This window comes from Carettochelys insculpta, chromosome 9, assembly GCF_033958435.1.
Source record: "Carettochelys insculpta isolate YL-2023 chromosome 9, ASM3395843v1, whole genome shotgun sequence".
In the NCBI taxonomy this organism is placed as follows: Eukaryota; Metazoa; Chordata; order Testudines; family Carettochelyidae; genus Carettochelys; species Carettochelys insculpta.
In genome coordinates this window covers 24,922,509-24,943,687 of record NC_134145.1, presented here as the reverse complement: position 1 = coordinate 24,943,687, position 21,179 = coordinate 24,922,509, and the positions used below count along the sequence as shown (strand labels likewise).

At 42.0% G+C, this 21,179-nt stretch overlaps 1 protein-coding gene across 4 annotated transcripts in view; it reads left to right on the top strand.

Annotated features, from left to right (window-relative positions):
- The window catches only part of USP33 (ubiquitin specific peptidase 33), a 91,243-nt gene that overhangs the window by 22,983 nt on the left and 47,081 nt on the right, over nt 1-21,179 (top strand). For 3 of the 4 annotated variants that reach the window (XM_075002195.1, XM_075002194.1, XM_075002193.1), the window contains 3 exons: nt 6,762-6,914; nt 10,239-10,338; nt 19,503-19,572. In XM_075002195.1, coding sequence (XP_074858296.1) covers nt 6,762-6,914; nt 10,239-10,338; nt 19,503-19,572 — 323 coding nt within the window. Of the gene's footprint in view, nt 1-6,761; nt 6,915-6,957; nt 7,077-10,238; nt 10,339-19,502; nt 19,573-21,179 lie in introns of all 4 variants that reach the window. The other variant, XM_075002196.1, reaches the window with a different exon arrangement.

The following is a 21,179-nucleotide window of genomic DNA, read 5'->3' as shown; positions in this document are numbered from 1 at the left end:
GGCAACGGTATTCTGGCTGTCAGGTTAGTGGACTAAACGGAGGCCCAGAGCCTAGGAGTGAGGCTAGCCTTGCCATAGTTAAGACAAACAAATAAGACTGAGTGGACTTGTAGACTATCAAGTTTTAGTTTTTGTTGCATTCAGTTATGTAACAAAAATCTAACTTTTTAAGTTGCACTTTCACAATAAAGAGATCTTGTGGTGCTTGTATAAGTGAATTGAAAGATACTTTCATTTGTACAATGCAAACATTTAATAAAAATAAAGTGAGCACTTTACTGTATTCTCTATTGTAATTTAAATAAGTGTTTGAAAATAGAGACTTTGAGACTATCCAAGAATACATAATATATTTTAATGGTGTTCTGTTTAATAGTGCAACTAATCGTGATTAATTTTTAGTCACAATTAGAGTTAATTGCATGTTAACTGATGAGTATTTCTGTAGTTGCAGTCCTAATCAAAACAGTTTCTCAGTAACGAGTATTTACATCAGTTCATAATGAAAGTGTACAGTTCTTTGCCACAGAGCACTGTAACCCTTAAGCAGTCATCTCACCAATAATTAAAATAAATGAATATCATTACACAACGAATGGGCATACAATGACAGTACCTTCATTCAGAAACCAGACTGTTCCTCCTCTTCCATTGGACCACATAAGTTCATGATATGTGAGCACAAAATATCTGCGATATGTTTTGCACTTATGCATCCTGCTCTATCTGTCATAGGTTCACTGTGTGGGTGAGTCTTCTCATTTAGGAACCTATTTCTGTCATAGGTGTGTTTAGGGGGCTTGCCTGAGGCTTTACAAAGATTTTGTAGAGCACAGCAAGCAATGGCAGTGTAGGCAGCACTGATAATGCTGGATTCTAAAGAGCTCTGTGAATAGTGCTGGTGGAATTTCAGTCTGCAAATGCCCAGTCAATCACCATTCTTCACCTACAGCAAGTTTAATTAAACCATCTGGTCAGGATCTCAGATGAGGATACTGTTTCATAAGCCACAGCTGAAGGGGGTCTGTGGGATGCCCTAGAATATCAGTGTGGACAGTTACTCTATATATGTTCATATTGCCTGATGGGAATAATGTGCTGGCCTGACAGTGAAGGTAGACTCCTCATCAGCAGGAAACCCCAGTGCTGTCAACTCTTCTAGTATAGCCCATGTTGGCATCTAGAAATAGGCCTCTGTGGTCACAAGGACTTTCATAACAATGGAGTAGCATCCTTTGTGGTTTATGCACTCTGTGCCCTGGAGGAAGGCAACTGTGGACACGTATCTAATCGTGGCTCTAGCACAGTTTAGAAAACTTAGTTGCACAACGCCAGCACTAATTCAGGATTGTTTATGCCCACAACTTTCCAGTAAATCACATGCCTGCTAGCTCAGAAATATCCCTGCCACTTTACCCACAGTTTCCAATGCTAAATGGATTATCAGCAGACCTATAGAACCAGATTCCAGGTGGATATAGCAATCTGCCTGTGGACTGGTGTGGCCATCCTCATGCACATGTCACAACACTTGTGGTCTGGGGCAAGCTGGTCAAGAGAGCTTCAGAAATGCAGCTTTCTTCTAGTGGAGGTTCTCATTCCAGGTTCACGTGGTAATGTGATCCCACCAATCTGGGCTTGTAGCCCTGCTCCAGAAGTTCTGACTTACATAGGGGCACCTGCTCCAGCAGGTGCCTTTTGTAGTTGAGAAAAAGTTGTTCGTATGTCCACTGTTGTCACCTGGGTCCTCTGCCTGTTTCCTGAACAGGAGTAAAAACCCAACTACAACTAGTTGTTCTAATGGTGATTACTCCAAGTTGTTTGTTCTGGTTTATGGGAGAGTACAAATCCAAAAGATGGCCTGGCAGAATGAGTGGGTGTGAAGCAACAACTTACTATAAGGTACAGTGTGGATAGTCAAGTTTTTCTCACAGTACCTGATGAACTGAGGGGTACAGCAGCTACACCCCCCATCCAAGTACCAGGAACCCTGGGAACTGCAGGGTCAGCTACTATGAGTGCAAGGGCAGTACATGTAGCCTCCCTGGTTGTTTCTGCACCTAGGGGTTGCAGGGACCTGGCAGCCACTTTCAGAAGTCGTAGTAAGTGCTGCTGGGACCCTGCACACCAAACCTAATCCTGCATCTGAATCCCTGGCCCCAGCCCAGTGTCTCTCTTTCTGCACCCCAACTCTCTCCTGGAGCCCATATACCCCAGCCCTTTGATCACTTAAACCCCTTCATCTCCAGCCCAACCCAAGTCTATACCCCAGTTTGGAGCCCTCGTCTTCCCCACACACTGCAGCCCCCTGCCCCAGGCTAGAACCCCCTCCTGAATCCCAAATCGCTATCCCTGCTTCTGTCTCCCTCTCCCAACTTGGTAAAAGTAACTGAAGGTGGGGTAGAGTGAGCCACAGAGGTAGGAAGAGCAGAGTGAGTGGGGCCTTGGAGAAGGGATAGTGCAGGGGAAGTGCCTGAAAATTTTTAAATCAGAATGGGCGGCTGAAGTTGGGAAACGTGGATTTAGATAATTTCTTTAAACTTCTGTTAAATACGTTAAGACTTGCACAAAATTTACTTTGTCTAGTATCTAATTCCTCAGTTAAGAAGCAGTCATGTATCACCTTAGCAACTAAAATTTATTAGGTCATAAGCCTTCATGGGTAACACCTACTTCACTAACATGGCTACTCCTCAGAGACCTAACACTTCAATGATCCTATCCTATCCTATATTAGAGTTCAAACAAGTAGCAAGACTAATTTCATGCCATTGTTTATAATAGCACCTGCAATGTGCAGTGCACTTTTCAAACCCTTCTGTAATGAGATGCTCTCAATTTTTTTTTATACGACATAGTTTGAGTCACTGTAGGGACTATGGGAGAAGTGAGTCTTTCAGCGACACTGAATGTAGACGATGCAGAGGCTTTGAGAATGAGGCTTGGAAATTTATCATGCATAGAAGGCCATGTGGAAGAATACAGGGATGAGATTACAGAGAGTTGATTTTTTGTGAGAAGCTTGCAAACTGGCAGAAGAGGCTGGGAGACTGAGCAAAGGGAGTGGGGCAATAGAAGTTTTTTAAGGGAGTAGGGAGGGGGACAGGTGTGAAGGTGGTAACAAGATACTTTAAAGGTGATACAGTGGAAATGAGGATCAGAGAGGTGGCTGTGTTAGTCTGTAGCTTCGAGAACAACAAGAAGTCTTGTGGCACCTTATGTACTAACAGATATTTTGGAGCATAAGCGTTCATGGGCAAAGACCTTCTTCAGATGCAGGTGGCTTCAGAGGGGTATTTAAAGAGTGGGGTCCCAGTAAGAGGGAGGGCCAGAGCTGACAAGGTCTATTCAGCAAGATAGAAATGGCCCTGTCTTGTAGCAGGTGGCTTCTGGATACCCGTCTGGCTCTATCAATGTTTCCTCACTTCCTTAGGTGGGTATTGTAGTTTGAGGAAAGCTTGATAAAGGTCTTGTAGATGTTTGTCTCTGTCCGATAGATCAGAGCAAATACGGTTGTACCTTAGTGCCTGGCTGTAAACAATGGATTGTGTAATACGTCCTGGATGGAAGCTGGAGGCGTGTAGATAATCATAGCGGTCCGTGGGTTTTCGGTATAGGGTGGTATTTATGTGACCGTCACTTATCTGCACAGTAGTGTCCAGGAAGTGAATTTCTTGAGTGGACTGGTCCAGGCTAAGGTTGATGGTGGGGTGGAAACTGTTGAAATCACGGTGGAACTCTTCAAGAGCCTTCTTCCCACGGGTCCAGATGATGAAGATGTCATCATTGTAGCGCAGGTAGAGGAGGGGCACTAGGTGACGACAACTGAAAAAGCATTGTTCCAGGTCAGGCATAAAAATGTTGGCATACTGTGGGGCCATGTGGGTGCCCATAGCAGTGCCACTGATTTGAAGGTATAATTTGTCCCCAAATCTGAAATAGTTATGGGTGAGGACAAAGTCGCAAAGCTCCGCCACCATTTGTGCCTTGATCTCATCAGGAGTAATGTTCCTAACAGCTTGGAGTCCATCGTCATGTGGGATATTGGTGTAAAGGGCCTCTACATCCATGGTGACCAGGATGGTGTTTTCAGGAAGGTCAGCAATGGATTGTAGGTTCCTGAGGAAGTCAATGGTATCTCGAAGAAAGCTGAGGGTGCTAGTAGCATAGGCGCTAAGTAGAGAGTCCACATATCCAGACAATCCTGTGGTGAGGGTGCGAATGCCTGAGATGATGTGGCGTCTGGGATTTCCAGGTTTATGGGTCTTGGGTAGGAGGTAGAATAAGCCTGGTTTGAGTTCAAGGGGTGTGTCTGTGTAAATCTGTTCCTGTGTTTTTATAGGGACAGTCTTGAGCAGATGCTGTAGTTTCTTTGTGTGTTTCTCAGTGGGATCCTTGGACAGAGGCCTGTAGAATGTGGTATTGGAGAGTTGTAGTTAGTGGAATGCTGTACAGTGGAAATGGGGAGTCAGTGGGGGAATTCAGAGAGAGACAGTATGATCGAACCAATAACTGAGCTGCGTAAGTTCAGCCATCAGTGCTTACTGTGTGTTTGAGAGAGTGAATGTGCCAAGTGCATGAGAATGCTTACTATGAGTACATGTTTGTGAGAGTGCTTGTTCTATGTGTGTGTGCGTGAGAGAGAGATAAATGTTCAGAGTAGTATTTAATGGTTCATGGTCATTCTGGAAGGGAGTAAGTGGGCTCCACGGTGTCCGTTTTTGGGCCAATTCTGTTCAGTATTTTCATCAATTATTTAGATAATTGCATAGAGAGTATGCTTATTAAGTTTGCAGATATATCAAGTTGGGAGGTTTTGCAAGTGGAGGACAGAGTCAGAATTCAAAATGATCTGGGCATACTGGAGAAATGGTCTGAGAAAAATAGGATGAGGTTCAGTAAGGACAAATGCAGAGTACTCCACTTAGGGAGGAACAATCAGTTTCACACACATGAAATGGGATGTGATTCCCTAGGATGGTTACTGCAGAAAGGGATCTGGGGTTTGTAGCAGACCACCAGGTAAGTATGAATCAACAGTTTGACACTTGCAAAAAAAAAAAAAAAAAAAAAAGCAAATATGAGATTAATTAACTGGAGTGTTGTGAGCAAGACATGGAAAGTAATTCTTTTGCTCTATTCTGCACTAATTAGGCTTCAATATGAAGCTATGTGTCCAGTTCTGGGCACCACAGTTTAGAAGAGATGTGGATAAATTGTAGAGGGTCCAGAGAAGAGCAGCTAAAATGATCTAGAAAATATGACCTTTGAGAGAAGAGCTTGGGTGGTTTAGTTTGGAGAAGAGGAGGCTGAGAAGGGGACATGATAGCAGCTTTCAAGAACCTAAAAGGCTGCTACAAGGTGGAGGAAGAGATAAGGAGTTGAGTTCTGACCATGTTCTGTTTAAGACATCTAGGGGGAGAGAAGTTGGAGAGATGAGCTGAGATGTTTGGTTAGATAGGAGACAGCTTAGTGCTAAAGAGAAATTTGTGAGTCCTCAGCGCAGAGGTGACTGCTGAAGTCATGTGAGCTAACTGTCAATGCAGAGATAAGATTTGAAGTCAGAAGAACAAGGGACAGACTCCTTTCACAGAGTTAGAGAAGGGAGGCAGAGCCACTTAAGGGATGCTCAGAGAGGTGAGAGAAGACCCAGGAGAGAATAGCTGGAAAGCCCAGGGTGAGGATGTGATACCAGGGAGAGGATAATCTGTAATATTAGACACAGCAGTCTGTCAGGCTTGTATACTGTGCTGCTGAATGAAGCTTCCAACAAAGATACTCACTTGGAGTTCTGTTATTTTTGCAATATGAGCAGCTGTCTGCTAAGAACTGACCTAAAGTTTCTTGTTTTCTGTTATCATATGATAAATGTTGAAGGGCCAATGACTTGATTATGTGCTACATAGAGGGGATATTTTTAAATACTTTCCCCATCTTGCCCATACAAAGTCTGTTGGCTGCCCTGTGTGCAGGGCTCCAGCTGCTAGTCCCAGCTGGGAATGGGGATTGATGAGACTTCCTCTTCCCTGGCTGGGTCATACCCACCTACAGAAGCTGGTGACTCTAGCTGCCCTTCCCCTGCATGGGGAGGCTGCAGGAAAACTTGGCATATGGTAACAATCCCCCTCCTCCTGTATTCTTCAATCCTCACTTCTGCACTGCTGCTAGTAGGGGCACTGACTTTAGAGGTGGGTGCCCAGCCATCAGCCTTCTTTTCTGGCTACCCAACTCGGTAGGCAGTACAACTGCTAGCAAGTAAGTCTGCAGTCCCACAATCCCCTACAATAGCCTTACCACCTTCCCACACTGTCCACTTTTTGGTGGGGACCACCACTGTTACAACACCATGAAATTTCAAATGTATACATAGGAAAATGTGAAAGTGAATAATTTTAAAACTCTGTGGCTGTGAAATTGACCTAAAAAGAGTGTGGCTACCAATACCCAGATACTTCCTTGGTGAGCGACTTGTAACAGTTTAACATGATTATGGACAACAGTGAGATCTTCCCATTTCAGATTATACTGATAATTAAACCAGGCATAGCATTTTGATGGTGTTTGTGATGTGGTTCAAACCTTTGCAGTCTAGGTGTAATGAATTAAAAGCATGGATTTCAGGAAAAACTGAATTACTGCTAGATGTAATATTTTTACCTTTTATGCATTATTCTTTTATGAACGATTTTACATATTGATATCTGGCTTGGACACGCTGAGGATTAAGGAGCGTTCCTAAATAATTTTTTGTTCTGTTTTAGGATACAAAGCATTACCTAACTGTCAACCTTACCACTCTACGTGTCTGGTGTTATGCATGTAGCAAAGAAGTATTTCTGGATAGAAAACTGGGATCTCATTCTGCATTACCAAATCCCAGATTATCGCACCAGACACAAGGAAATAGCATACTGGTAAGTTCTTTAAACAAATTGGTTCCCAATTTTCTTCTCGTAGGTGAAAACTCGTAAGAGGGACACTAAATTACCACTGAAATACACGTAAAAGTCTCTGATTGGTTCCTAGTGCTCCTAACTTGGTGAAGGAGTGGCAGCATGTGGCATTACTTTTGAAAGGTGAGCGAACCTTGGGTTTGGGGGTTGGGGAGGGCTAAAGGCTCAGGACAGTTTGGGGCCGTTAGTGGGAGGGACGGTTAAAACCTGGTGGCAGGTTGGGTCCATGACGGGGCGGGTGGACAGGGGTTCAGGCTGCTGCAGCTTGGGCCCAGGGGGCAGATGGGGGGCTAAAGCTGCAGCAGTTTGGGTCTGCGGGGCTGTCGAGTGTGGGGATGGGTGTCAGGCTGTGACAGTTTTCGGTGTATAGGGCCGGCGGCTGGGGATAAGACTGTGGTGATTTGGGTCTGAAGGGGTGGCAGGTTGTGTGTGTTAAGGCTGCGGCAGGTTGGGTGCGCGGGGCCAGCGGAGGGTCATGCTGCGGTGTGTTTTGATCTGTCGGGAGTTCAGCCTCAGCAGGTTGGAGCTGTGGGGAGGGGGTGAGGCTCGTACTAGCAGGGGGAGTTCTTTCGTCCAGTGAACAAAGGTAAGTGTATGTGTACCTCATTTTAGCGAGTACTCGTAAGTACTTGATTAACAAGGGATGAGTGTATTGTGTTTACCAAGAGAAATGTGTCAGCAACTGTCAACCTATACATTCCTCCACTTATATAAAGAAATGTGAGAGGCTTTGCCTGACCTGTCGTTTCTGATGTAGCTCAGTAAAACTTGATGGGTTTGCATCATTATAAATTATTAACAAGGTATGTAAATGTTTTCTTACTGGAGATATGTTCTCCATTGAGCAGTATATCCAGTGATACTGAAAAGACCAAAATTACTAGATATTATATATGCTTTGTCAGAGGATAACAGTAAATGATGCGTGTGATTTGAAAAAAGAAAAGCGAACAGAATGATTTAATCATTAAAGCGTAGAGTCAACAAAGAGTTGTTAAGATACAGTTTAGTCATCAAAGAGCTGATACTGTTCGTTGTGCGGTTAGGATATTTAAGCATTTTCAGATTTGCACATGGCCAGGATTTAGGGAACTAGCGATATATTTTAAAAGTAGACTGTAAATAAGTTCATTGAAGAAGGTACTGACTTCCACATGCAGCATGTTTGAACAGTGTTGTGCATTTTAGAACATGAAATAATTAATGTTTAGATAAACAGCATTTCCCTCATGAAATTACATCAGTATTTTCCTGTAGCCATCAGATGAATTGTTTTAATATGAAGAATATTGGATAGACGCTATCTATGTATATGCCTAATGGCAACCTGAACCACAATAAACCCTCCAGTTACATGGGAGGTTGTATTTCTGCAACCGCCGCATAACTTGAATTTTCATGTCAGCCGAGGGGAGATGGGAACCAGGCTACAGCCCGGTTCTCAGCTCCTCTGGGCATGCAGGAGCTGGGAAGCTGGCCAGCGCAGCAGGACTTGTCAGTTTCCTGGCTCCCAGAAGGGCAGGGAGCCAGGAACCAGAGGGCAGCTTGCCACTTGCAGGACCCAAGAAACTGACCAGCTGGCTCCTGGTAGTCTGGCTCCCAGCTCCACTCTGCTTGCAGAGAGGGGAAACTGATCAGGGCAGTAGCCTTGTTCAGTTTCCTGGCTACAGCCAGTGGAGAGGAGCTTGGAACCAGGGGCAGCCTGGCTTCTGGCTCCCCTCCACTCCTTGGAGCCAGGAAACTAACCAGGACTGCTGCCCTGATCATTTTCCCAGCTCTGCAAGTGAACGGGAGCCGGGAGCCAGGCTGCCACCTGGTTCCTAAGTCCCCGCCATTCTGGAGACCAGGAAACCACTCCTTTCAGGAGCTGCAGCCTGACTCTTGGCCACCCCCCAAGCGACAGGAATAGTTTCTTGCTCTTGTCAGGGGTGGCAAGAGTCAGGCTGCTGTGCCTGACATGAGAGGTTTCCCCACTACCGTCAGGGATTGCAGCCTGACTCATGGCTTCTGCCCCTGACACGATCGGTTTTCTGCTCCTATTGGGGTGACAGTTGCATTAACCCAAAACATGAGCAACTTGATTGCATGTATCCCTAGGGTTTACTGTACTTGTTAAGTGACTGCTGAAGTTCAAATCCAAGTGTTTAAAAAAAGTGTGTAGAGAGTAAAATGAATAAAAGTATAATGCCAATGAAAATATTGTAGTTTTTTTTTCTGTTGGAGAAGGTAGTGTGATAAACAGACAAAAATCAAAAATTGATGTAAAGAATGTTATATCAGAAAATATACTGTGTGTTCTTTTAACTGCATATATTGGGATCTCCTCAATGGTTGTAGTCCAAGAAGATATTGGCAAAATTTATACAATACAATATTATTAGGGAAGTCACAGAAATTTGGGGGAAGGTACATCTGAAGAAATTATTGAAAAACACTTGTGTAACTAGCTTGTTTTCACTTTTAATATTAGTAAATTTGACTTAAGGCATAAAACATTTTTATCTGAAAACAGATCACATATTCTAATTTTGTAGTATTTCGTTGAATTATATTGAATTTTCTGATATTCACATGTGCGCTTGAATGTAGTGTTTTGACTTAAAAATAATGCTTGGCATGATTGTACAATTTAAATTTGAAGTGCATCCAGTACCCAATGGTTTTTCTGTCCTCACGGAAGTTGCAGAGTACTTGACATGGCATAAGGAGAAATTAGCATGATGTGTTTTAATTTTTACCTTAAAATTGTGTTTAGGATTTCTTCCTATCATGTACTAACAGAAAAAATGAGATAAAATGCAATAAGATTTTGCCTGTCTCATGCTGCATCTCTGTGCACAGAGTTTACAACAACTTCTGTCTTGATTAAATGCAGTGGGCCATCTGGTGGCAAATTTGTGTGCAGACTTTTACATAATCCTTCATGAAGGTTTTGCAGTCCACTATTATGGGTTACATTGCAATGCAAGCTTACCATCCCTGAAGCAGTACCAGGAAATCTCATGGTATTTTGATTGTATTTTAACTGACTTACTTTCTCAACTTTTTCCAGAAATGGTGCGGTGTTGTATTACCATGGAACCTGCATAAATTAATAAGCTTTCATATTGTGGCTGCAAAATTCTTTTGGCTTTACATTAAACAAAGCATGCGTTTGAAAGGCAGTTATTTTGAATGAACTCCTGTGTTTCGTTCTTAGACATGTCAATAAAACCATAGTAACATTTAAAGAAAAATGGATTTATAATGTAAGCAAACTTATATTTTGCCTTTTCTTCTAATAAGGATTTTAAAATACCGGGTAATCCAACACCGAAGATTCCTCTAGCTGCTGTTTTTGATGCTGTAGATATAGAGGTAGAAGAGGATGAACTGAAGACAAGAGGTAATTAAACTGGAGAAGTAAAGCCCACACTGTTAACTAATTGCTCTCTCCATGCCCTAACTTAAACAATTCTGTCAAGAAGGTGCATATCTTTGAATACATTCTCTGGCTGTTTAGAAATTACTTGTTTTCCTGCTGGAACTATTTCCCCCAATTTTTAAATAAGAGCTTCATTTTCAGTTTGATGCTTAACTGTGTAGCATCCTTTCCTTTCTTCAGGGTGTGAAGGCTCTTGTGATGCTATTTTCAGGACATCAGTCACTGATAAAGTAGTTTTGATGTTCAGTCTAGCAACCAGTTTTCATTGAACTAAAATTTGTATTATAGCCACACTGGTAACTGGGTAGCTACTGCAATATTTGTTTTAACATTTTTACTTTTAAAAAAAAATGCCTTGTATAAATGCTTTCTGCATGCTGGTTAACATTTTTGGCCTGCAGTTCCTAGCACTTAACAAAATAAAAAGTAATGGATTTTATGCTCAGAAAAAGGCTCTCAGCATAAAAGTGGAACCAGCATGATTGTTTATATAATGGAAAAGGGAAAAATGTAAGAGGAAAGTGCAATGAAACTCCAAAATCTGATAGGGATTTTATTGTCTTTTATCTCTTTTATAATGAATAGCTTCTGTTTACTACTACTTTTACTTTACCTGCTGGTTATATTTTAATGAGCTGCTTTGCTGAGAGATCAGTGAATGTATCAAGGCAGTTTCTTCTCCTATCAGTAATGGGAATATGTATCTATCTCTTGGAACTTATTTCTCTTTCCTTCTCTCTGTTCTCCCTTGACTCAGCTAGCATTAGCTTTCTGCCATTTCATCCTCCCTGTTGTTGGCCCAGTCTTTTCCTCTGCAGCTCTTGCCATCTGGCATCACCTTCGTATGTGTTTCTACCTCACTGCTTCACCATCTGCTCTTTATCTTTGAAAAAGCTGTTTTTGTCTTCTGCTAATGCCTTAGTTTCTCTCCTCTGGCTTATATTTATATTTAACCCTATGAAGTGTTCTGGGAATGCACTTTGTAAGAAAATTGTTGTAAAGAAAAAGTTGTATTCTAATTCTCATTAGCACTAGTGGAGTTATGTGTAAATGCTTCAAGAAAAAAATAAGCTCTTAGAAATCAAATTTATCTTAATCTTTTATTTAATATCAAATGTTTAATGTTTTTGACAAGGCATATATTGGATTGCAGGGTAAAGCAATGCTAAACATAGCTGCAATTAATAGTTTAATTACTACTGGTGAAAGCTATACAAATAACTCATAAAAATCTTAGCTAAATGTGAACTGAAGAAGAGTCCAATATTTTTAATGATTACATGCTCACTTAACTTTATGCTTCTACACAATCGCACTGAAGTTAATTGTGCATTTAATATTATATTAATATTGCATTTCAGTGTGTCCTTAACTCTGTCTGGCACTCCTTTTACTACTGTATGGGCTTGTCTACACTACCACCTTCCTTCGAAGGAAGGGTGGCAATTGTGGTGTTGGGAGTTTACTAATGAAGTGCCCCCCGACCCCCGGTAGCAGCTCTGAAGTTTTAAACTTTGAAGTACCGGCACATGTCTAGCCGCGGTGCACCCGCCAGTACTTTGAAGTGACCAAAGGAGTAAGGGGACTTTGAAGTTGCCTGGCACTTCAAAATACCAACAGGTGCACTGCAGCTAGACGCGTGCCAGTACTTCAAAGTTTAAAACTTCGGAGTTGCCACGGGGATGGGAATTTGCTTAATGAAGTGCTGCCTATGCACAGCAGCACTTCATTAGTAAACTCCAAACAGCCTAATTACCAATCTCCCTTCGAAAGAAGGTGGTAGTGTAGACACAGCCTATAAGAATTAGTTTCTCGGTGGGGAGACTCTGGTATGGCAGTCTGATGTAGGTTGAGTGATGGGAAATTGAAAATCATTTAAATAGGGAGAGAGGAAGGAGACTTTCTCAGTTTCTATAACCTAAGTTCTATTTTTTTAACTCGTTTATTTTTAGAAAAAAGTTTTGGTTAATTTAGCTGAGTTAAAATAATGGAGCTTGAAGGTTCCTCTCTCTCATACATGAAAATGATGAGCTGCATTTCTTGTATCTGTTAATGATCAGATTGTGGAACTGAAGGCTTTGTCTGATTGCTAAATATTTTTTTTAAATACTGTATAACTTTTCTTGATAATTAGACGTCGTGATTACATTGTTTTCAGTAGTACATGCCAGTTACTCCTGTAGATGAATTTTATTGCATTTTGAGGCAAACCGTATTCTGTTTCATTGATTTCATTTATGCTTTGGCCACACTTCTAAAGTTTGCACTGAGATGACTGTGTAATAGTTGCTAGTTCTGACTTGCAAGAATAGTTTTTCTGATGCCCTTACGACTACTTTTCATCTGTTAATTCTGCACAAGCACAGAATTAATGTCCTCTGCAGATTTCTTTGTTTCCCTGCAGAAAAATGGATTCTGATGGGGAAGCAAAGAGAAGCTGCAAGAATAGTCATGCATCACTCCCCAGCAGCAGAGGCAGGTTGGTTTGGTCTCCTGTATACAGGTAGAGACACAAGACAGTGCTGAGGGGAAGGGGGCGTTGGCAGTCATGCATGGGAGAGAGACACACTCTGTCCCTCTCACTTGCTATTGAAGTATGCTGAACATGAAGAGGTAGAGTGTTTTGAGGAAGGTAGGCATGGGACAGACTTTGTGTTCTCAGGTGGAACAGAATGTATTTGCCAGCCTGCTTGGCAAATTGTTCCCATTGTCTTTGTGAGGGGGAGGGATAGGTCAGTGGTTTGAGCAATGGCCTGCTAAACCCAGGGTCATGAGTTCAATCCTTGAGGGGGTCATTTAGGGATCTGGGGCAAGTGGTTTTTTTTTTGTTTTTTTTTTTTTTATTAAAAGGGGGTGTGTGCTTGGTGCTGCCAAGAGGGCTGGGGACTGGACTCGATGATCTCCTGAGGTCCCTTCCAGTTCTATGAGATGTGTGATTTCCCCAGGAATATAAAATGTGTAAAAGCTTCACTGTTCCAGAGTAGTATAAAGCACGGTATGGCTTTATAAATGCTTATGGTGCTTAGTGATTAGACTTGAACTAAATTTTTGGACTGAGAAAAATTTCCTATCAATATGTGCTCCTTGTATACTTTGCTAGTGATCTATCCGGGGTTGGTCAGTCACCAGTATAAAGTGTGAGTTTGATTCCCTAGCCTGCAGTTGCTGTTCAATTGCCTATAACGTAACACTGAATATATGGTTGCATGTGGTTTTTTGTCTAATAGCTCAAAATAAAGGGTCACACCTGGCTACATTACCATTAGGCAAGGAGGTTTGAGGATTTTCTCTAGTGCTCCCAGTTCCCATTTTCCAGGCACTATATTGTAATGAAAATGAATTACCAATAATTGAAACCAGAGTGATTATATTGTGTTATTTTGACCAATTAAAATATGCAGAATTTTAAAATATTGTGGGCAGAATTTTAATTTTTTGTTGCAGAGTTTCCTCACAAGTACTACTTGCATATGTACAGACTTTGAATATTTTAACATTTACCAGTTGGGCCCTGCAATGAAAGTTTTTTCCCCCCATTATAATTTCCGCTATAAATGGAATGTGTATATTTGCCAAATTAATTGAGGAAAGAAGTAGTCCCTACTCTGAAAATAGGGTTTTCTTGGAGAGGGTGAATGAAACTATCCTGAATAAAGATTAACTTACTTAATAAATCTAAGAGGAAAAAGAACATAAGTGAAGTCAAATGGATTCATTGGCAAAAATAATCATACACTGAGCAAATTTTTGTATGCCGTTATATAATCTAAATCATAATTTCACAGATGAAAGGTACTGAAAAGCCATTGAAAAATCCACCTTAAACATACTCTGTTGGTTATATAGCTAACAGTTATAGCCATCGTTCATATACAGACAAACAGAACATAAGAATGGCCTTACAGGTCAGACTAAAGATTCATCTAGCCGAGTATCCTGTCTTCTGACAGAGGCCAACACCAGATGCCCTGAGGGAGTGAGCTGAACAGGTAATGACCAAAGTGATCCATCTCCTGACATCTATTTCCAGCCTCTGACAAACACAGGCTAGGACACCATTCCTACCTATCCTGGCTAATATCTATTGATGGACCTAACCTCCATGAATTCATCTAGTTCTTTTTTGAATCCCGTTGAAGTCCTGGTCTGTGCAGGCTCTTCTGGCGAGGAATTCCACAGGCCTAGTATGCTCTGTGTAAACAAAATTTTCCTTTTGTTAGAATAATAAAATCATAGGGCTGGAAGAGACCTCAGGAGGTCATCTAGTTCAGCCCCCTGCTTCCAGCAGGATCAACCCCAACTAAGTCATCCCAGCCAGGACCTTGTCAAGCCGGGACTTAAAAACCTCTAGGGATGGAGAATCCACCACCTCTCTAATTTTAATTTTAAAACTGCTTCCCATCAGTTTCATTTGGTGACCCCCTAGTTCTTTTGTTATGGAAACAAGTAAATAACTTTTCCTTATTTATTTTTTCCACACCAGTCATGATTTTATATATCTCTGTTACATCCCCCCCCTTAGTTTCCTTTTTTCTAAGATGACAAGTCCCAGTCTTTTTCTTTAATCTTTCTTCATATGGCACCTGTTCCAAACCCCTAATAATTTTTCTTGCCGTTTTCTGAACCTTTCCAGTGCCAATATATCTTTTTTGAGACAAGGCAACCACATCTGTATGCAATATTGAAGATGTGAGCGTACCATGAATTTGTACAGAGGCAATAAGATATTCTCTGTCTTAGTCTCTATCCCTTTGTTAATGACTCCTAGCATTCTGTTTGCCTTTTTGACTGCTGCAGCACATTCAATGGATGTTTTCAGAGAACTATCCACAGTGATTCCAAGATCTGTCTCTTGAATGGTTATAGCTAAATTAGTCCCCATAATTTTGTACATATTTTTGGGATTATTTCTTCCAATGTGCGTTACTTTACATTTATCAACATGAAAATTCATCTGTCAGTTTGTTGCCCGGTTACTTAGTTTTGTGAGATCTTTTTGAAGCTCTTCACATTCTACTTTATTCTTAACTATTTTGAACAGTTTAGTATCAACAGATGTTGCCACCTCAGTTTACCTGTTTTTCCAGATCATTTATAACTAGGTTGAATAAGATGGGTCCCAGTACAGACCCTTGGGGAATGCCACTAGTTACCCCTCTCCATTCTGAAAACTTACCGTTTATTCCTACCTTTTGTTTCCTGTCTTTTAACCAGTTTTCAGTTCATGAAAGGACTTTCCCTTTTATTCCAGGACAACTTATTTTACTTAAAAGCCTTTTGTGAGGGACCTTATTAAAGGTTTTCTGGAAACCTAAGTACACTATATCCACTGGATACCCCCTTGTCCACATGCTTATTCACCACCTCAGAGAACTCTAGTAGATTAGGCATGATTTCCCTTTACAGAAACCATGTTGACTTTTCTCCAACAAGTTATGTTCGTCTACACATCTGACAATATTATTCTTTACTATAGTTTCAACTAATATGCACAGTACAGATGTTAGACTTACTGATTTGTAATTGCCAGGATCACCTCTAGAGCCCTTTTTAAATGTTGGAGTCACATTAGCTGTCTTCCAGTCAAGAGGTACAGAAGCTGATTTAAAGGATAAATTACAAACAACAGTTAACAGTTCCTCAATTTCACATTTGAGTTCTTTCAGAACTCATGGGTGAATGCCAGCTGGCCCCAGTGACTTGTTACTGTTAAGTTTGTCAAATGACACCTCATATTTGGATGATTCCTCAGATGTCACCTAAAAAGAGTGGCTCAGGTTTGGGAATCTCCCTAACCTCCTCAGTGGTGAGGACCAAAGCAAAGAATTCATTTAGTTTTTCTGCAATGTCCTTATCTTTGAGTGCCCCTTAGCATCTTGATCATCCCATGACCCCACTGGTTGCTTAGCCAGCTTCCTGCTTCTAATGGACTTAAAAACATTTTGCTGTTACTTTGAGTTTTTGGCTAGCTATTCTTCAAACTCCTTTTTGGCTTTTCATATGTCTTTATGCTTTACTTGACAGAGTTTGTGCTTCTCTCTATTTTCTTCACTGGGCTTTAACTTCTGTTTTTCAAACAATGCCTTTTTATCTTTCATTGCTTCTTTTACCTGGTTGTTAAGCCCCAGTGGCACTCTTTTGGTACTCTTACTGTGCTTCACCCACCACAAGGAGGTTGAATTTTATTACATCATGGTCACTATTTCCAAGTGGTCCAGTTATATTTACCTCTTGGACCAGAACCTGCACTCAACTTAGGACTAAATCAAGAATTGTGTCTCCTCTTGTGGGTTCCAAACCAGCTGCTCCAAGGAGCAGTCATTTAAGGTATCAAGAAATTTTATCTCTGCATCCTGTCCCGAGGTGACATGTATGCAGCCAATACGGGGATAGTTGAAATTCCCTCATTATTATCTAGTTTTTTGGTTTGGTAGCCTCTCTAATTTCCCTTCACATTTCATTGTCACTGTTACTATCCAGGTCATGTGGTTGGTAACATATCCCTACTTCTATATTCTTATTAGAGCATGAAACTATTATCCATAGAGATTCTATGGGACATTTTGGTTCATTTAAAATTTTTACTTCACTTGAAGTCTACATTTTCTTTTACGTACAGTGCCTGTCTCAGCATGACATCTTTTGTCCTTCCGATATAGTTTGTACCCTGGTATGACTGTATCCCATTGATTGTCCTCATTCCACCAAGTTTCTGTGGTGCCTGTTAATATCAATATTCTCCTTTAATACAAGGCACGCTAGTTCACCCATCTTATTATTTAGATTCCTAACATTTGTGTATATGCATGTTAAACATTTGTCACTATTTATCTTTCTGCCTTTTCCAAATGTATTAGCTTCTTTTGCAGTTGTTTCTCATCTGAACTTGTCCACATTGTATCATCTTTAATCCTTTCCTCCTTAATAGAACATAGAGAATCCCTAGTTATAGGTCCTCCCATAAGAGATGCCTCTGTCCAATCCATGTGCTCCTCTGCGTCCGTCGGCTTTCCACCAGCCCTTAGTTTAAAAACTACTCTGTGACTTTTTAATGTTAAGTGCCAGCAGTCTGGTTCCATTTTGGTTTAGGAGTAGCCCATCCTTCCTGTATAGGCTCCCTCTTTCCCAAAAGTTTCCTCAGTTCCTAATGAACCTAAACCCTTCTTCCCTACACTATTGTTTCATCTGCACATTGAGACCCTGAAGTTCTGCTTTCCTACCTGGCCCTGTACATGGAACTAGAAGCATTTCAGAGAATGCTACCATAGATGCCCTGGATTTCAGTCTTTCTCTTTCTAGCAACCCAAGTTTGGCCTTGAGAGCCTCTCTCCTACTTTTCCCTATGTCACTGATACCTGCATGTACCACAAACATTAGCTCCTCCCCAGTACTGCACATAAGTGTATCTAGATGTCTTGAGAGATCTGCAACTTTCACACATGGCAGGCAAGTCACCATACAGTTCTCCCAGTCATCACAAACCTAGCTGTCTATGGCTACGTCTACACGTGAAGCCTACATCGAAGTAGCCTATTTCGATGTGGCGACATCGAAATAGGCTATTTCGATGAATAACGTCTACACGTCCTCCAGGGCTGGCAACGTCGATGTTCAACATCGACGTTGCGCAGCACCACATCGAAATAGGCACAGCGAGGGAACGTCTACACGCCACAGTAGCACACATCGAAATAAGGGTGCCAGGCACAGCTGCAGACAGGGTCACAGGGCGGACTCAACAGCCAGCCGCTCCCTTAAAGGGCCCCTCCCAGACACACTTGCACTAAACAGCACAAGATACACAGAGCCGACAACGAGTTGCAGACCCTGTGCGTGCAGCATGAATCCCCCGCTGCAGCAGCAGCAGCCAGAAGCCCTGGGCTAAGGGCTGCTGCACACGGTGACCATAGAGCCCCTGCACGGGCTGGAGAGACAGCGTCTCTCAACCCCCCAGCTGATGGCTGCCATGGAGGACCCCACAATTTCGACGTTGCGGGACGCGGATCGTCTACATGGTCCCTACTTCGACGTTGAACGTTGAAGTAGGGCGCTATTCCGATCCCCTCATGAGGTTAGCGACTTCGACGTCTCGCCGCCTAACGTCGAAGTTAACTTCGAAATAGCACCCGACGCGTGTAGCCGCGACGGGTGCTATTTCGAAGTTAGTGCCGCTACTTCGAAGTAGCGTGCACGTGTAGACACAGCTTATATTTTTAATGATTGAATTCCCCATTACTAACGCCTGCTGTTTCCTAAGGATTGGAGTTCCCTCCCCTGGAGAGGTATCCTCATTAAAACATCATCTGGAAGGTTTCCCTCTGTTCCAGTTGAATGTTTTCCTTCCCTGAGATTTTCACACTCCTCAACAACACAGGAGCTATCTGAATGGAGGTAGGATAGTTTTACAGTGGCCCAGAAAGCCTCATCTGCATACCTCTCTGCCTCCCTTAATTTCTCCAATTCAGCCACTCTGGCCTCCAAAGGCCATATGGGCTCTCTAAGTGCCAGGACCTCCTTGCATTGAACGCATACATATTCCACTTGTCCATAAGGCAGTAATCATATATGCTGAATTGGGTGCAATAAACAGGATAACCCCACTCTGCTGCTGGGCTTCTGACTGCAGTTTTTTTTAGTTTAATTTAAAAGAGGTTTTAAATAATGCTAAGTGTATGTAGCCCCCTTCCATGTGAAACTTGCTGTTAGCTGCTCCTGGTAGCACAGCTCCCTGGTCACAAGCTCAGTAGAATTTATTTGAGCTGGTATACTGATTAAATGGAAATAAAATTAAAACATTCAAACACTTATCTTTATAATCTTTCTTGAAAACAGGGTCACTCTGCAAATAGAATGCAATAGAAAGATACTTAATGTGTATGAAAAAGTAAAATAAAATCCATTTACACTATGTATTCTAATCAACATCAAAAGAGAAGTTGAGAAATTTTTTCTATTTAAGAATCAAATTCTGCTTTGTTTAACTTAAGAAATGCTAATGGTCTCTAAAGGGTTACAAAGGTGTAACGGAGCAAAATACGACTAGTAAATATTGAAGTGAAAAGATTATTTTCCTCCATGTTTCTTCATAAATTTTAGCTTGATTTATGTATTTTTGCTATCTACAGGTCTTACAGGATTGAAAAATATTGGCAACACTTGTTACATGAATGCAGCTTTACAAGCACTTTCCAACTGGTAAGGGAAAAGTAGCTGTTAAATGATACCTTAAAATAGGTATATGTATCTGGATCTGTTTGATTGTAAATCAGACCATCAAAAATCCTCAATTTAGGTTTTAGAAAAATTCCATGAGTATAAACCTCGTTCAGATGCATTTGGTAGCTTCATGTTGCAATAGTGTGAAGAGTGTTTTTGAAATCAATGGTAATTACCTTACAGTGGCAGGAAAATGGAATGAAAAACAACATAATAAAAAAGAATTCAAAGCTTGCTAATGCCCCACACATTATATTACCTTTCACTGCCTGTGCTTGCAAGTGGAAGCTGCGCTGGAAGAAAGTTCTAGGCAGAAACTTATTGTGGTACACACTGAAAGTGTATGGACCAGGTTCCGCACTGGCTGGGGCAAGATCTCCACTGGGAGCTTGGCCAAGCCCTGCACTGGCCAGGGGAAGGGATGGGGCTGGTATGGTGTCGGGTTGGCGGGGAGTGGGCCTTGTGCTGGGTGGGGAAGAGGATGGGGCTGGGCTGGAGCGGAGGGCATTCTTTCAGGGGGTGAGGCTGGGCCTTGCGCTGGTCAGGGCAGTTGCTGGGGCTGGCATGGTGCGGTGTACAGGTACGCTTCTGTTGGGGGCTGGGCTGGGCCATGTGCTGGCCAAGGGACGGCCTGGGGCTGGTGTGCTGTGGGGGTGGGTCCATTGGGGGCTGGGCTGGGCCCTGTGCTGGCTGAGGGAGGGGATGGGGCCAGCACAGTGCCTGGGAGTGGGGGTGGGGAGACGTGGTAGAACCTTGCCTGGAAAGACAGACGGACAGACACAGCAAAAATAATATATAAGATTTATAACAATTAAAATGAGGTGGCATGGTGTACTCTTTTAACAATAGACATTTAAATAGGCAGATTTTATAAAAGTACCTGATATAATATGCCTTTGAGCAAATACTTGAACTACTTAATCTCAAAAATGGATCACAGAATTTCAAGATCTTAATTATAAACTAAACATGTATAAGCTATGTCTACACTGCCCCTCCCTTTTGGAAGGGGCAAGTAAATGTGGCCAATCAGAAGTGCAAATGAGGCATGGATTTAAATATCTCATGCCTCATTGCATACTCCTGCAGGCTCTCACTTCTGATCAGAAATGCAAATGAGGCACAGATTTAACTATCTTGCGCCTCATTTGCACACTCCCTTGGAATCTCGCTTTGATAAGAGCTGTTTTCGAAAGCCAAAAGAGCTGTGTAGATGGGATTTATTTGAAAGGAAACCCTGCTTTTAAAAGCACCCATTTTCCTTATTTTTTTCAGGAAGAGGGTGCTTTGGAAAGCAGGGCTTCCTTTCGAATGAACCACATCTACCCATCTATTTTAGCTTTTGAAAACAGCTCTTCCCGAAGCGAGATCCCATGGGAGTATGTAAATGAGGCATGAGATATTTAAATCTGTGCTGCATTTACATTTCTGATTGGCCGCATTTTCATGCCCTTCCAAAAGGGAGGGGCACTGTAGATGTAGCTATAATGTCCAGGGTCTCTGGGTCCCTCTAAAATGGTGGCATTGAGTTGGGGAGAGCTTTTTGGAAAAGAAACAGCTGTAAGTCCACTGTTAGATTAACACAA